This window comes from Ruditapes philippinarum, unplaced genomic scaffold (assembly GCF_026571515.1).
Source record: "Ruditapes philippinarum isolate M1 unplaced genomic scaffold, ASM2657151v2 ctg2504_1_1_1_1, whole genome shotgun sequence".
Classification (NCBI taxonomy): Eukaryota; Metazoa; Mollusca; class Bivalvia; order Venerida; family Veneridae; genus Ruditapes; species Ruditapes philippinarum.
Genome location: NW_026860106.1, coordinates 16927 through 34314, shown reverse-complemented (window position 1 = coordinate 34314; position 17388 = coordinate 16927). Strand labels below are relative to the sequence as shown.

Here is a 17388-nt window from a genome sequence, read left to right as displayed (position 1 = left end):
TTGGAATCTGCTATGTCTTGATTACTAAAAATGGCCTGTGTAAATTGATCGTTATCAGTGTTCAATGGTTGGTCATTATCTTGGCAGGTATAATCCTTCATTAGATGTTGCCTGTTTCTGATATATTGACCACCATCAGGTGTTTCTACTGAATAGGAGCGATTGTCTAACTTTTCTTCAATGACAGCGGGATTCCAAGATTTTCCCTGCTGAATTCTAACATTTTATCCTATGTTAAATGGTTTAAGAGGCCTTGTTGCTGGGTCATATAGGGGTTGCGTTCATTGAACGCCGCCTTTCCTTGTTGATCTTGTTTATCATATTGAATGTTTATCATAATATTTCTTTTAAATGCACTTTTGTTTTTCAAGAAATGCCTTTATTCTCTTAAAATATCTTGTTTTGGGTGTTATGTTCTTTCAGACATAGATAAAAATGTCCTTATTTTTCTTCCCATTAAGATTTCAGTGAGAGGATAACCTATGCTTAGCGACGTAGCACGTAATTCTAAAATTGCTATCAAAGGGTCTGTTCCATCTTGCTTGCATTTTTTAAGCAATGTTTTTATTTTCTTCAAGCATGATTCACTAAGGCCATTACTTTGGGGATATTGAGGTGATGATCTTACATGCTTTTTGTCCAATTTAGTCGTGAATTCTTTAAATTCTTGTGATGTGTAATAACTAGCACCATCTGAAACTATTTTCTGGGGAATACCATGTCTTGAAAACCAAGTTCTCATTAACTTAATAATAGTGCTACTCTTTGTATTTTTAATCATGTCGACTTCAAAATAGTTGCTCATGTAGTCGCATACTAACAAGTAGTCTTGGTTATCTAATGTAAATACATCAGTACCTAGTACCTGCCATGGGTACTTAGGGATTTCATGTGAAACCAAGGGTTCCTTTGAATTTGACCTTTGATGCTCTGCACATACAGAAAACTTTCGCACTGTCTGCACTATGTCTTTGCTAATGTTAGGCCAAAACATAGAATTTTGTGCCCTGCGGAAGCTACGTTCCTGACCTGGGTGACCTTTATGTAGCAAATTTAACATTTCAGATCTTAGACACTTAGGAATAATCAATCTTTGACCTTTGTAGATGATATTATCTACAACAGTGAGTTCATCTCTATAATTCCAGTATTCTAGAACTTGAGAATTGCAATCTTTGCGTTTTTCAGGCCAGCCTTGAAGAATGATTTGTTTCAAGGTCATGAGTGTTGGATCTGACTCAGTTTTTGACCTTACTTCACTAAGTTTTTGATCTGTGTATGGCAAGTTTTTTGTTATGAAGTGAACATGCATATTGGTATTTTCGGAAATTTCTGGATAAGTATCTGGCAAATATTTCCGAGACAATGTGTCAGCAACGGGTATTTGAGTGCCTGCTTTGTGCTGCAACTCAAAATCATAACCATGTAACGCTAATAAGAGCCTTTGTAATCTTGCCGGGGCACTGTATAGGGATTTTTTAACAACACTGATCAAGGGTAAATGATCTGTTTCTACAGTTATGTGCCTACCGTAAATATATTGTCTGAACTTTGTCATGCCAAATACTATGGCAAGAAGTTCTTTCTCAATCATGGCCCATGACCTTTCTGAGTTGGTCAAGGATTTGCTTGCAAAGGCTATAGGTTTTCCATCTTGCATTAAAGTAGAAGCACAGCCATGCTGAGAACTATCAGACTGAAGTACTAGTGCCTTATTTGGATCAAAATAAGATAACACTGGGCTGGGCACTCAGTAAGTATGTCTTTGACTTTCTGAAATGCTCGAACTTGAGGAGCATCCCAGTGAAAAATGACATCTTTCTTTAATATTTCTGAGAGTGGATGAATGATCTCGGACAAGTTTGGGGCATATCTAGATAGATAAGTTATCATGCCAAGTATTGTCTTAAGCTCAGACTTGTCTTTAGGCGCTTCCATCTCTTGGATAGCCCTACATTTTTCGGGGTCTGGTTTCAATCCATCAGCTGAGAGGATGTGACCAAAATACTTAACCTCCGAGACGCAAACAACAAGTTTGTCTTCGTTTAACCTAATGCCCTTTAGGCGGCACCTATCAAGTAAGTTTCTTAAATTCATGTCATGCTCTTCCCGAGTTGAACCATAAACAAGAATGTCATCTACAATGACACTACAACCAAGTAAGCCTTCTAAGCACTCATCCATCTTTTGCTGGAAAAGATCTTGGCTGCATTTCAGTCCCATGGGACATCTTAGATACCTATAACGACCTTGAGGGGTGTTGAATGTTGTTAGATATGATGATTTATCATCTAAAACAACGGACCAGTAACCTGATTTGCAGTCAAGTTTTGTGAAATATTTTGCAGATTTTAACTGCGGCAAAATATCATCTAAGGTTTTTGTAGGATAATGTGGCCTATGGATTGCCTTATTAAGGTCTTTAGGGTCAATTACAGTTCTAACTTTATCAGAATGTGGCTTATTGACTACGACCATACTATTCACCCAATTTGTTGGTGCGGTGACCTTGGCTATGATCCCAGCTTTTTCCATAGCATCAAGTTCCTTTTTAACCTTGCTCTGAAGAGCTACAGGAACGCGTCGGGGAGGATGAATTACTGGGGAATACCTGGGATCTACTTTGATCGAACAAGCACCAGGTAATTTTCCAAAGCCATGAAAAACTTCACGAAAGTCACGCAAGACAGAATTTTTATTCATTTGCTCATTTTGGTCTACGGACATTACAATCTGAATCAAATTGAAGTCAAGGCATGATTGTAAACCTAGGATTGAGGGTTTGTTTGTTCTCACAACATAAAATTCTACAAGTTTTGTGCATTTCTTCTTGTAGCTGCATGAGAGATCTACTACTCCTAGAACCTTAATTTCAGTGCCTGAGTAAGCAGTGAGTTTGACAGTTGGCTTTTTTAAGGGGGTATTGACCTTGAGGGATTTGAAATCTGCCTCAGAAAGGATGTTACAGCATGCCCCTGTGTCAAGTTTAAACTGTTTAAAATGACCTTTAGAGCCCACCTGTAAATCAACAAATACCTGTCCTTTTGAATGTGAATCAACTGCACCAATACAAAATTCACTGTCACTGTTACTGTCACTGTTATTGTTTCCGGTTTCGATTTCATGCACTTTTTTGTTTGACCTACACACAACTGCATAGTGATTCCATTTGTGGCAGTTCTTGCACTGTTTTCCTCTAGCCGGACATCGATCTTTGCTGTGATGTGACTGTCCACAATTTCCACATTTTGTTATCTGTTGGTTTTGTCTAACTCTTGAATGGTGATTGTACATGTGTTTCTTTCCAGCCTCGTTTGGGTGTTTTGACGTGGAATGTCGTTTGTGATTAATGTCATCGATGTTTTTGGAATTAGTCATATCACGTAGTTGAGCCTGTGCGTATTCATGTGACTGTGATATCCTGACTGCTTTTTCAAGAGTCAATGCTTCGCCTTCCGTGATTAGTTTTTCACGAACTTTTTCCGACGTAATCCCAATGACTATTTAATCTCGGATGACATCATCTCTGTACCCTGCATGAAAAGGGCAATCATTTGCAAGTGTTTTTAGACGCGTGATAAATTGTTCTATCGTACTGTTTCCCTGTTTTTCATTGTGGAATTTGTATCTGCTAAATACAGGATTTGATTTTGGTTGTAGAAATTTTTGAATTGCATCTGAAATTGCCTTTATTGATTTTCTTTGGAGCTCAGTTAATGTCAGAGTATTATATATCTGGCGGCCTCTATCACCAATCCAAAGTAATAAGTAAGTTACTTGTACTTCTTCTTCTTTTTCTCTTAACGCGCCACTAAATATAAGTTCTGCATGCTGCCTGAACTTTTTGAACTCCTCCATAGGGTTCTGACTGTCCCAGTTCATTGTTGGTATGGGTACACCATTTAAATCCATTGTATAGCTGTAGAATTAATTGATTCCTCTAAAGAAAGTTAAATGTTTGTGATGCGCACAATTTAATTTCTTTCCAGAATGCTTGTTAAATCCGATTCCAAATATTTTTTTATTAAATTCCTTTTATTACAATATTATTCCTTTAGTTTACTTCTGACACCATGTTATGTTGTATGGATGATAACAAGATTCAAACTATATTTTACTATTTTATTATAACCATTTAATACATGTTGTTAAGACCAGAGCTCAGGTATCAGAGAGGCATGATCATATATATATAACATAGCATTAATGAATATCAAGTAAAGGGAAGTAATCCCATTAACTATACAACTAAACATGTAAAGAGTTATCTAATCTTGATATCATAACAGGCAATCTACACATACTCTAGCTCTTTATAGTGAGTTAGGTAGATTTCCACTCTATATAGAAAGACATGTTAAAATGGTTAAATATTTTCTGATGATTAATACCGTCAAGTCTGAAAATTGCATACTTAAAAGTCTAGAGCTAAACGAATCAATAAAAAATTGGGTCTCATCTATACGCGATATCCTTCAGTCTTCTGGTCAAAGTGAAGTCTGGTTATATCCAGAATCCGTTAAAATAAATGTATTTGTTCCGGTCTTACGTTGTAGGCTTAGAGAATATACATAAGTAATTGGAGAACGGGGTTGCAGATGTCAAGTTCCTTAAATATTTTCCGGGAGATAAAAGATACATTTGAGCAGTCAAATTATATCAGACTATTAGAAAATACAAAATTTAGAAACACACTGGCTAAATTACGTCTCTCTTCACATAAACTTAACATTGAAGTCGGCCGACACTACAATATTGCGCGCGATGAACGTAAATGTACACTATGTAATTTAAACGACCTAGAGGACAAATTTCACTTTGTTTTAAAATGTACAGCTTATGTCGAATTAAGAAGGTTATATATACCCAGATATTATTATACCCACACAAATATAATTAAGTATATATCATTAATGCAATGTAGTAATAAGAAGATCTTAAAAATTTTGACTCTTTATTGTTTTAAAGCTTTCAAATTAAGGGATTCACTATTGTAATAATATAAATGTCGTTCTCAATCTGAAATAATTCCTTTTTTTTTGTTAATTTTTTATTTCATGGTACTTTTGAGTATATATAAATATATTTCTTCCTTTGTTACATTTTCACGATATATGTGTTTAAGGAAATAATAATTCATGAATTATATGTAAAATCTTCCATGTCATACCAATATATATATATATGTTCTTTTTTCATTGTTAACAACGATGGGCTTGTAAGTCTTAAGTCAAATAAAATATTTGTTCTGTTCTGTTCTGTTCTGTCATTTTTATTGACAGTTCATATTATACAAATATGGACTTTTTAGCTGTTGAATATGATGTGATATGTACTGAAAAAATTAATAACGCCTCGGTCAATATTAATTTTTCAGTACATATCACATCATATTCAACAGCTAAAAAGTACATATCTGTTTTATTATATAATCTTTAAATAGCTTTTATATGGCTTATCACATCTATAATTGCATACGACGGAAATCATTGTTTTTTAGGTTGTCTACTGTTTCCATAATTTGACCCTTTCCATTGGCATGCTAATCGCTATTTTTCTTAAAAATGAAAAACGGTAACTTAAATAGACTAATTTGACTCGTATGTACACCCAACTCAACGTTTCCTCAGAATAATAACGACAAACTTGGCGTGACGTCACGTCAAAGTCTCGCGTCTTTTAGGGATTTCCAGAAAATCTATTCTTAGAAGAAAATCCGGTGAATATACTCTGAAAATCTATTTTTAGGAAAAAACAGTGAATATACTCTGATATTGACCTGTTATTTTTTACAAAAAAGTTGCTTGTTAGCCAATCAGGGAAAGGCATTTCAAAGCTATTTATAGATTATATCATAAAATAGTTTATAAAAGTAGTTACATAAAATCTGACATACGTGATGATAAATATATGACTGTGGATATATTATATATAAAAGAGGACAGAGAACATTAGGTTTAAAACGTCCTCTTTTTGTCAAAACCGTAAACCATTTTTTAATAATACCTACCATATCATCCAAGAAGAAATTGCAAGTTGGATATAAAAAGTTGATAATTTTATCATTTTTGTTACAAAACATATAAAGAATACTATTAACGTTAATGAGTAATTTATGTTAAATATAATATGTTAATTATATTAAAAATGAGATACACGGACGACAAATTTTATCGCAGGCTCGTTTTGATTGAGCCTGTTCTTTGAAAGAAGCCCCGACAGACTAGACACAGCGTAAAAATCATTATCAAATTAATTATTTTAATAATACCCATGCACCCATCTCATCCAAGAAGAAATTGCAAGTTGGATATCAAAGGTTGATAATTTTATCATTTTTGTCAAAAACATAAAGAATACTAGTAATAAATATTAAATTCAATATGATTTAATAATATTAAAAATGAGATACACGGGCGGCAAATTTTAAATTTTGATCGAGTCTGTTCTTGGATGCAAGATTTCGTGAAGTCCCCAAAGAAAAAAACAGATCCTGGAAATTATTCATTTTTTATTACAGACGTTCTTCTTTACACCAACTTATCATTGATATAATAATCGTCTTTAACATGTTCAAATTAACCTGTTTATATAAGATAATATTTGTAACTTTTTTGACATTATATTGCACTTCTTAGATTTATTTGATGTTCAGGAAGAACTAAGCATTTATCATCTACTAATAATCTAAGGATACAGTACATATTGCAATGATAGAGTAGTGCATGTCATGCCATTAGGGCAAATACTGCTGCTTACAAGTTTTTAAAATATTTGTCAGGGAATAATGTATAACAATTTGCTGCCCCCTCAAGACATGTCCATGTGTATATGTTTCAACAGTTTTCTTACTTACTATATAGGATTATTTTATGGTAAAAAAAGATTGAATATGTAAACACAATAAATACATACAAAACAAACAACACGAATGGCATCGTTTTAGTGTCGTGACCTCTTTACCTTTTTCTCAGAAACTTTAATTGAATTGATACAAATTTGGATTTTTTTCTGCACAAGTTATTGTTAACAGTTTCTGCACAAGTAAAATTCAGTTTACTTTTAGATAGTAAGTAAGTAAGTAAGTAAGTAACGACTTTATTTAATGAGGCTAACACATTCAGTTTCCCGATCTTCCATGCGGGCCTCAATAGATAATTAGAAGCTTACAGATACATTTAAGTTAAAACTCAATATAAAAATGACTAGCTGTTGTATAATTCGACATTTTAGAGTTAGAAATTATCTAGACATATATGTGTCACGGTATTAAACTGTTCAATAATTAAGGGAAATAGTGTCTAAGCGGCCAAATAGCCTAGTCGGTAGGGCCACTGTACGGTATTCAATAGGTCACAAGTTAAACTTCAACATTATTTCAGCCTGTAATAAATTTAAGGATACTCATTACGGCATTGTATGCTTCGTCAAAGTCGAGCAATGTCTGGATTAATCTTTATTTTCATATATCAGCAGATATAGAAGATGAAAAGTCAACTTCACAATGACAAATTGTGTTAACTTGTATATGACAAATACTAAGGGCAATATGATATATTTTGAGTAAGCAGTGTCGTATAGTCTCAAGATAATAATGATAATGATAATAATATCTTTTTTTTAAAGTTTACATAGAAATTATAGTTTAACAAAAATGCTTTTTCACACGGCTTTCAAATTATTATATCACAATCATAACAACGATAATAACAAAAGAGATATTAAATAAAAAGTACAAATAATCACAAGCAAGTTTATAATATAAGTCTATTAATCGATTACATTTGTATCTGGTTTATATTTTTCCACAAATAAATTGTACTAGGGTAATCGTTGATACTTATTAATTATACGACAGAAACGTATGCTTATTAATAATGATAAAATTACACCGAAGCTTATAGTCATGTAATTGACAAAGTATGTGTTGTACCTTTTGGCTACAGTTACACTTATTCAATCCATCTTAGAAACTGGTTAAATGTTTTATTCATATAGACAAGTCACTTAGGACACGTTCCACAGCTTGCTAAAACACCCGTTGGTGTAAGAAGAATTCTAAAACATTGAAAAATAACTTCATCGTTCTCAAGCCATATTCCAATTCATTTATTTTGTTATTACTTTACAAACATTTAAAATAAACATGATTCAACTATTTACTGCAAACGTATTGTACATGCATATATTCATGCCGTCGGCGATGATAAAGTATATCAACACATTTCAATTCTGTTAAAAACATTATAAAAGAAAATCAACAATCGTATTTTTTATTTGTCCAGTAGCTATTTCTTTGCATTCGACAACTATTTCGGTGCCACCGAATATCATCTTTACTTGAACTTTTCTCCCAATTCCGCTTCCGGACATGGGAATGGTAAGTTTTCCAATTTGTTCGGACCCTGGTTCGTCAACATATTTCGGATCAGATTTCAGTGTGGCAAAAATTCTAAATTCCATCCCTTGTGATAAATGTGACACCGGATTATATATTTCTTTAGATTGATACTCGCCAACAATTAATGCTTGACCTGCATGAACATGAACAGAAAATATATCTGAGCAGTACGTTTTACCATCGATAGTTATTTTCTTTTCCGGAGGATGAAGATAAGAATCAAATCTTTCCACCATATCAACACCGTAAGTGTATTTGCTGACTCTCTCAGAGATCATGGAGGGACTGTGACCAAAAATTACTGCCCCTTTCAATACCGCAAGTCCGGCTTCGCTCGGGACAATCACGCCGAGTTCAGGAAAATTACTTTTTACTGCTTCGTGTAACATGTTAGACTCGGAAAATCCACCGACCATGAGGATTGCATCTACTCCGTCAGTTACAGGTTCCTTTAACAACGTTTTAACATGCTCGACCGTTTTAGTAATCGATGTGTCAAAAAAGCTTTTAGCAAGACTTGGTTCTATTCGAAGTTTATCTGCTACCAATTTAAGCTACGAAAGAAACAAATATTCATTATTGTGTTGGTTGAAGAATTATTCGTTTTATACATTGATGTATCATTGAAAAGGTATATACACAGTGGTATTCAACTGTTCAGTTCTTGACTCAAGCTTAAATAAAATTTCTAACTTATAAATATTTCATTTTTAATTAAGACAAAACAAATAATCTTTTTACAAACTTACTCCGATTTTACCAGATTTTCCACTTAAATAGATGTATACTTGTGTTCTTGTTCAAAAATCCAATTCAGAATACTAATTAATTTCTTTTACATGAATAATGCAATATATTTAATTATTAATTTATCAAAAAAATATCATTAACATGTGATATTAATGGTTTGGCTTTGGGTACCCGACGATGAAATGCCATTGTCCTTAACCAGAATGATAAGTTACAGGTTGCAAAATTGACCATCAACATATTTGAATATTAAACTGTCTGACATTATTTTAAACACCATTATTTTAAAAACAAATATATGGAGCAGCTGCTAGCAAGTGTAATTTAGCTCCGCATGCATTTCATTATTTTTGTAATTACCTGTTTAGAATAAATTGAATCATCAATCAATTTTTGCAGTGATTTACACCTCAGTTCTTCGATGAGTTGTATAAACTTGTACGGAATTTTAAGACGTACTTTCTCGTCACTACTCGACAATGTTTTTCTTTTCTTGTCTTCAAATTCTCTCAAAAGCTCCAAGTATTCCTCTGTATATCTTTCCTTGAATTTTGACATCACATCAGAACCTATTAAAAGTGTTTTCTATGAAAATGTAATTTTTCCTCAAAGACATTTCATGTATTCCCCTCCACTACCACCAGATAATCAAAAATTCAAGACATAATGAAGTCAATGGATGTATTGGTATGAATATGTTAATATTCAGTACGTGTATAGTCATTAGCATTTTAAAGTTAACAGTCCTGCTGTAAGAAACTGGGCTATCCGCACAATATTATTCCATCTATTTAGTATCATTATCAGGTTCGTTAGTCAATAGTTAATAGACACAAGACCGGAAAGTAATTTCTGTTTTTGTTAAATTCTTAGAATCTTTCCAATAACTACGATTTTTCTAGGAATGTCACCACAAAACAATGTATAAATCTCAAGTAAGGGAATAAGAAATAACTAGTGAAATTTTACTGATGCTATTCTTCCTAAGAATTATAGAAGAAATCATGTAACAGAGTGATAATGTTTCTTTTTAGATAGATTTATTTACAAAAATCCACCGAAATAATAGAAATATTAAGTTTCTTTCAATATTTTAATTATTTTCATTATTAATCACATTTACACATCAAATACGCAACATACCAACTAGGTCTACTAAGAAGTCCAAAAAGGCTTCATCAACTCTTGTACCACCCCAATGTCCACCACTGGCCTTGTAAAGTTCCTTAAGTTTTCCTCCATGGAGTACTTCATGTACAGTGATATCAACTGTGCCTCCTGTATATATATATCAATAAATGGGCTGTATTAATTTTTGCAGGGACAATCCAACACTTGCATTACTTATGGTCTTTTGAATGATTTAGACACACTAGTGTTGAAGCCGTACCTCTAGACGATTGACAGAAATCATGATCACAACGTAAAAAGGAAATACACACATGCTTTTTCCGGCGAACAACACTTAAAATAGTCAAATCAAGTCAAATAATTTATTTGCAAAAACATATACATGTTCATCGCCAAGTAACAATACAAAGTTCAGAAAAGTAAGATGCATAGTTACATTATAAATTATACATACAAATAATTATTTTTCAGCGTACATTATTTCAAACAAATGTATTAAGTAAAATACAATATATACGATTATTACCAAAAATAGTTTCGAATTTGTAAAAATTACACTTACTGCCATAGTCACGTAGAAGACATTCGGTGATTAACTCAAAATCAGTCGTTAATTGTTTAGGTATAAACACGTAAATTATTTCTTGAATTGTGAATATATCTACTTTCTTAAAATATTAGTACAATTAGTTTCTATGTTAGTTTTCTTGAAATATTATGTCTCATCTGGAGGCATGCAGCTTTCAAAAATGCAAATCAGATTATTCATTCGTACTTAAAAATGAAATAATGTAAAAAAAAGTACTTTCCTCCAGCGTCCAAAACAATGTAGCGTTTTCCGGGTAGAAATGTGGTGAGTGTAGTTTTGTCACTGCTGATCATTTCAATGGATATATGGCGGCAATATAAACTTGCTGCTTCAGGTTCAAGAGCAATACTTAGCTTGTGTGCTGGTATTCCAACCTTGTAAGAATATGCAAAGACCTCTATAAAAATATTACTAGAATACACCCTGAATAATAACGTGACTTACTTCAATTGAATGTCGTGTTTGTCGACTCCAGCCAAGGCCTTCATTGTTACAAAAGGTATATTATGAATTATTTGAATCTAAATAATTGTCAGGTTTTTGCATTAACAACGTTTTGTTAATTGTATTAACCTGCAAACGTTTAAATACTGATATTTCACTTTTCCGCATCAATAGCGAGATGGATGATTTATAAATTGTTTTATTTTTGAGACGGTCTCAAAATAGCTGGGAAGTTCGCAACTTTACTGCGACATCGGTTGAAATCATAGAAAAGTTTTAATCATTTTTAGTACCTCATGGGCAGCTTCTCTCATAAACTGCTTAGCAGCATCATTCCATATCGCCGGTACTGTAAGAACCCAATGTATTTCGTCTGCTTTGATTCCACAGTCAAAAATGCGTTGTTGCATCACGGACATGAGGTCATCTTTCATGTACTGTATTGACAAAGATATGACGGTTTTTGCCGGAAGACTTTTTTTCCCAGTTATATCGTAAATCATCATGTCTCTTCCTAAGCGCTGTAATAGTTGAAATATCAATAAATGTATCTAGTTGGAATATTGGCATTTCTTTCTTGTTACACATGCTCGATTTCAATGCATATACATTTGCATAAGAAAATGCATAATTTGCATTAGAAAAAATGAATTGATAACAATTACAATAATCATTATTATCTTGATGCCTCGACGCATATACAATTGGAATTATAGGTAGACACAATATACCATGCAACTATTTTTAGAAATCATTATAATGTTGATAGGTTATTATTTTTGATGATTAAAGTAAATAAAGTTATGTAAATTAATGTTCAATTGAAATTACTCAGCAATTTATTCTATATTGGACGACATGCAAATCATGCAAGATGAATCACATGTATATGCTAGCTATATTAAATGCTAAATATTGTGTGTCTGTGTCCTGCCGTATTTCATATACATGTTCGTATCAGAACCTGATTTAACTTTGCTTACATATCGCATTGATGGCATTCAAAACTTTTGTTAGCCTCGATCATTCTCTAGCTTTTCGAGAGCGACGTGGGCCTCTCAAGCATACCAAAATAGATATATCATAATGATAACACTTTATAATTTAAATCATTGTTGTAAAAGCAGTTTGTACTTTCGACTGCTTGGCCATCATTCTAACATTGGATTCATCATTAACAGAAGCATCATTGCAAAATATATATTCCACCTGTATAAATTTTCACTATGAAAACTGAATGTGAACTTTGAAAATAAACTTATCAAAAGCATCTGTATATTTAGCAAAACACAGACTTAATGCTTACTTAATTATAGTTACCTGTTGATCATACAACTTCATTTTAAACCTTTCAAAATAGAACCAATGCTCCTGTTCTTCGTCTTGAATAAGGTCAATGTACTTATTTTCCACGTCATAGCCAAAACTATGCAAATGTTCGCCCATCTGGCTCTATTAAAATGGTTGTTGGTCCTGAAAAAATACAAGCATTCTTTAAAATTGTATAATTTTATTTTTTACAAAGACAACCTTTTCAAAGAGTCATCTTGAAGATTAATATCAATATGCGTATCATCGGAGCCTGCAGGTGGCATTTTATATATAGGATGATCACACAAGGTGATGTAAGCCCACTAGTATTACGAAAATTCCTAACAGATTTATGTACTTCAACTGTTTGATTGAAAAACAAACTGGTCTAATGCTCAACTTAATGTTCATAAACACGCAAAGGGAGATCACAAACTCTTTTAAAGAACTTACCTTTATAAGAATATTGCCTACCATTCCAGTTCTTCGTAAATACCCTGGTTGGGTCGCTTTTAAATTCATGTCGAAATGAAAATCCCCAACTGGAATACGTAGTTCCAAAATCAATCGCTGCAACCAGAAGTGTGAGTGATGCTGCCTAAAATAGATTTTAAAAAGAATTTATACATCTGTGGATGTTTCCAAGTTCAAACCATTTCATGTTAAATGTTGAATTATGCTTAAGCCGGTGTAAGTGGACGTTCATAGTAACTTGCACTTTTCAATTCCGTCCATGAACGGACTCTTTCGAACTGAGCTTGCAACATTCAAATATTAATTCACTATAGGTATACCAATTGCTAACACAGGCATAATGGGTCTTTAAACTCCGTCGATTTCTTGGCGAAGTTTTCTTTGAAACGGACTATAATCGACCTGTTATATTAGCTATGGCGCGCGAGGAAGGAGAGGTAAGTAAAGTATGCATTTTCTTAGCGACCATTTAGTGCAGGTTATGGAAAGAAAATAGGATGTACTCTTATTTAGGATAATTATCTTCTCTGATCATAAATAACATTTAGCAAAAATAATTGCAATTTTCTGTTATTAAGAGCGTACATACTGAGTTCGTGCATTGATAATGATATTTTTCAAATGTACGTACAAAAATACTACTTTGTTTACATTTCGCTACCTTTACGACTAATTACCTTATGTTCAGCGCCTCTTTTTTCAGTAGAACATGTAATAAAATACTATCATGCGTTTTATCCATTATTTAAACATTACCAAAAACATGTTTGACAATTTTAAAGAATTAAAACACATGGATTTCTGAGGCATTATGTGCCTTTAATGAGCCAATTACAGTTATTGAATGATGCACTGATTTAGCAGCGAATAATAGAGTAAATCAAGTATTTTTGTGGGCTTTATATGTTAACAATGTTTGGTTGGGTTTAAAGTCGCACCAACACATGCAGTATAGGTCATATGGCGATTTAACGGTTTTACTGGTGGTGCCCCTGTTTACATTATGTCAGTCAGAAACGGTAGACGTTTCGTAAGCCAGCTGGATATCTTTCTGACATGAAGAATCCAAATTCAATGGTGCGGCTGGAACCTACAGCGATGAGAGGCCTAATGAACGTAACCACTCGACCCAGGACGCCGTATATATTAACCACATATACGGCAAGAAATGAAATATTATTTCTATATTCATTGCTGAACGGCGATTCCAAGCATTTTTAGAAATGCAAATACTTTATATTATAAAGTAGATGGTAATAATTATTTGTCCTTCATAGCCGAATGATTTTCTAATTAGTTATTATGGAGGTCATTGCTCTAATCAGATAAACTGGAATATAGTCATATGGCATATACAAACAGTGTCGATGTAAATTAAAATATAAACAAACGGAATGTGATAAAGATAATGTTATTTACTCCTTCGCATTTTTTAAGTACATAGCAATAATGTAAAACGATCGACGTGCTGAAAAATCAATGTTATAACTTGTTAGGTGTCATATTACAAACTATACAAATTGAATATCGGTATTTTATAATCTTAATTTAATGATCTTTAAATCTTGGTGACAATATCATTTTATGTAAAGACATATTCCTATTATTAGAATATTTCTCTCGGGAATATATTGTTGAAAAAGAAGAAAAAATTAATTAGGTCTTTGGGCAGCCATATTAACGTATTACCACCCTAATGGATACTATAAGAAACTGAAATATTGGCAACATAGGTTAGTTATATGCCTTAAAGGACACCTGTATGCAAACTTTTGACAAAATTTACCGTACGGTTTACGAGTTATGTACATCACTGGATACTAGTATTAAAAAAACCTTTAAATTTCCTATTGATAATTATTAAGAAACAAATGATAACAATCAGCCAACAAATGACTGAAGCAAATTGATACTTTCTTTTCAAACATGTTTAAAATATGTTTAAAAATGTAACCTTACACCACCCATTTTAAACACCTTTTTGACCATTTCCTTCTCAGAGAGATTAACACAAAAATCCCTAAAATGTATCCAATTGAGGGGCTTTTTTCAAAATTTGTATAAATTATTTTTTGGAAGTATACTGACTGATCATGTCAGTTTTTAAATCCCTTTACCAAGTAGTTTTAATATTATTAGACTTTGTAAATGAATCTGGCATTATTTACCCTATAATAAATATATAATTAAAATGAAACATTTTTTCTTCTTTCAAAACTGGATCTGAATGAAACACAAAAATGTTAAAAGAAAGAAGGAAAGAAAAAGAAGAAAAAAGTTGACCCTATTGGGGGTTTGAACTCACGACCCTCAGTTTCGATACAGTTGAAAATACATGTAGCCTATCAATGCAGAGGTAATGCATTAAGGATGGTAATACCCTAAATGTTTATTACTACTGGCATGGACTTAATTACATGTGCTACTATAGACCAAAATGAATGAAAGTTAAATTTCGGTTTTGTTTTTGTCAAAAATACATCGTCCATATTTAATCACATCAAATTTAAAGAAGTACTACATCAAAGTTAAAACAACAATAACAAAAACAACAAAATACGCATTTTGCTTAAACCATTCTTACCATGTATTTATCCTAGTCCTTTTAAGGACACTAACAGACGAATACTGATATTAATAATTATTTTAGTACGTTTGTTGCAGGTCAGTTTATACTTCCTCTTTCGATTTTCATTGTTGCAAACGGTCTTAATAAAAGCAAAAATGTGAATTTTGTTTTGACATAAAGAAAAATAAAGCAGGTGCCCGTCAAGGCGTCAATGTCGCATATTATATCAACACACACGCACGCACGCAGACGCATGCATGCATGTATACATACATCACAAACTTATATATTAATTTTTTAAGTTAATAAATTTGTTTTCTTTAAATGAAAATACGAACTTTTTAAAATATGAAGTTATTGTAAAGTAGTGTAAAACAACGGGAGACTAATAGCAAGAAACATTTACGTTTATCGGATGCTATTTTTAAAACTAAGACCAAATACAGTGCACTTTTTTTGCCCTTTAATTTACAAGGCATTTTCAGTCAAATTTGATTATTTTATTAAATAGAGAAACGGACCTAATAAAACGGATTGCTGTGTGCACCTTTCACGTTCAGTCAGCTGTGTTTCAGCACTTATTTAGCTTTTTTTAAAATTATTTACATAAATCTTATATGCATGACCAATCCGTAACAAGTACACGGACGTAGTCATACTTCATGAGCGAACCCCCCCCCCCCCCAAAAAAAGAAAAAACAGGAAAAAACACAACAACAACAAAACAAAAACAACAACAACAACAACAACACACATTACATCTTTTATTGTATATATAAACTTGCTAACATAAGCATAAGATACATTTAATTAAAGATATATGAGCTGCGTCATGACAAAACCAACATAGTGCGTTTGCGACTAGCCTGGATCCAGACCAGCCTGCACATCCGCGCATTCTGATCAGGATCCGTGCTGTTCGCTGTCAGTTTCCCCACTTGTAATAGAGTTGGTAAGCGAACAGCATGGATCCTGATCAGACTGCGCGGATGCGCAGGCTGGTCTGGATCCATGCTGGTCGCAAACCCACTATGTTGGTTTTGTCGTGACGCGGCTCATATCTAATCAACAGATGTAACTATACAGGTGTCATGCCAATAATAAAGTAAATCGTGTGAATCTTATCTAATCGTACAACTACTTGTGTCCATTCAAACTTGAATGTGGTGTCACTCTAAACTTATCTAAATGTACAACAAAGAAATGTAACAAGATTGTGTCAAGTATATAATTCAAAATTTACCAACCAGAACAAGACACGCAACAACAAAAAATCAAAAAAAAATCAATGTTTATTGAAACAAAGAATTAAGAATTAAAAAACGTTCTCTTCTTAGTTAAAATATTGTCGTGCTCAAGGAAAATGCAAAAAAATCTATATAAGTAGGAAAGTGCGCAAAGATATGTTGGCGAAATTGTGCCATTTCGTGTTTCACCCCGCGACCCCGCCAAGCGAAAAGTCGAGAATTAACAAGTTAAAATGGCGGGCGCGGACAATAAATATTTTGCTTCGCTTTCTTTATAGCTAGATAATCACTTTAGAAATCTTGACTTATCTGTCACAAGGAGTAAAAATGCTGTACTGGCAACATATATTCCATGGCAATAAAGTATATATTTAAAATAAATATGCAAGAAGTTTTATTGTTAATATACTTCCAGCTCTACACGACAAATCCAACACAGTAATGTTGGCTCTTACATGTTATTATTTACAAC

General features: G+C 32.9%; 2 protein-coding genes across 2 annotated transcripts; both read right to left on the bottom strand.

The window, feature by feature from the left end:
* Positions 1-1704: 1704 nt before the first annotated feature.
* Positions 1705-3912, bottom strand: LOC132758927 (uncharacterized protein K02A2.6-like). Its single transcript, XM_060750634.1, has 2 exons — positions 3778-3912; positions 1705-3393 (listed from the first exon to the last, which is right to left on the bottom strand). Exons 1-2 carry the CDS (start codon positions 3910-3912, stop codon positions 1705-1707), a joined length of 1824 nt encoding a protein of 607 aa, XP_060606617.1.
* A 3549-nt stretch (positions 3913-7461) lies between these two features.
* Positions 7462-15801, bottom strand: LOC132758925 (heat shock 70 kDa protein 12A-like). Its single transcript, XM_060750631.1, has 8 exons — positions 15685-15801; positions 13080-13224; positions 12636-12788; positions 11609-11836; positions 11094-11245; positions 10295-10431; positions 9512-9720; positions 7462-8955 (listed from the first exon to the last, which is right to left on the bottom strand). Exons 3-8 carry the CDS (start codon positions 12759-12761, stop codon positions 8245-8247), a joined length of 1563 nt encoding a protein of 520 aa, XP_060606614.1. The 5' UTR covers positions 12762-12788; positions 13080-13224; positions 15685-15801; the 3' UTR covers positions 7462-8244.
* Between the last annotated feature and the right edge of the window lie 1587 nt (positions 15802-17388).

What these genes read in the sequence shown, in the direction of transcription:
- LOC132758927 (XM_060750634.1), bottom strand. Translation starts at nt 3,912, where the DNA reads ATGGATTTAAATGGTGTACCCATACCAACAATGAACTGGGACAGTCAG. An exon ending in AAAAAGAAGAAGAAGTACAA is followed by an intron (nt 3,394 to 3,777) that starts GTAACTTACTTA and finishes GAATACGCACAG; the next exon opens with GCTCAACTACGTGATATGAC.
- LOC132758925 (XM_060750631.1), bottom strand. Translation starts at nt 12,761, where the DNA reads ATGGGCGAACATTTGCATAGTTTTGGCTATGACGTGGAAAATAAGTAC. An exon ending in TGAAGTTGTATGATCAACAG is followed by an intron (nt 11,837 to 12,635) that starts GTAACTATAATT and finishes CAACTATTACAG; the next exon opens with CGCTTAGGAAGAGACATGAT. An exon ending in TACATTGTTTTGGACGCTGG is followed by an intron (nt 10,432 to 11,093) that starts AGGAAAGTACTT and finishes ATATATATATAC; the next exon opens with AGGAGGCACAGTTGATATCA.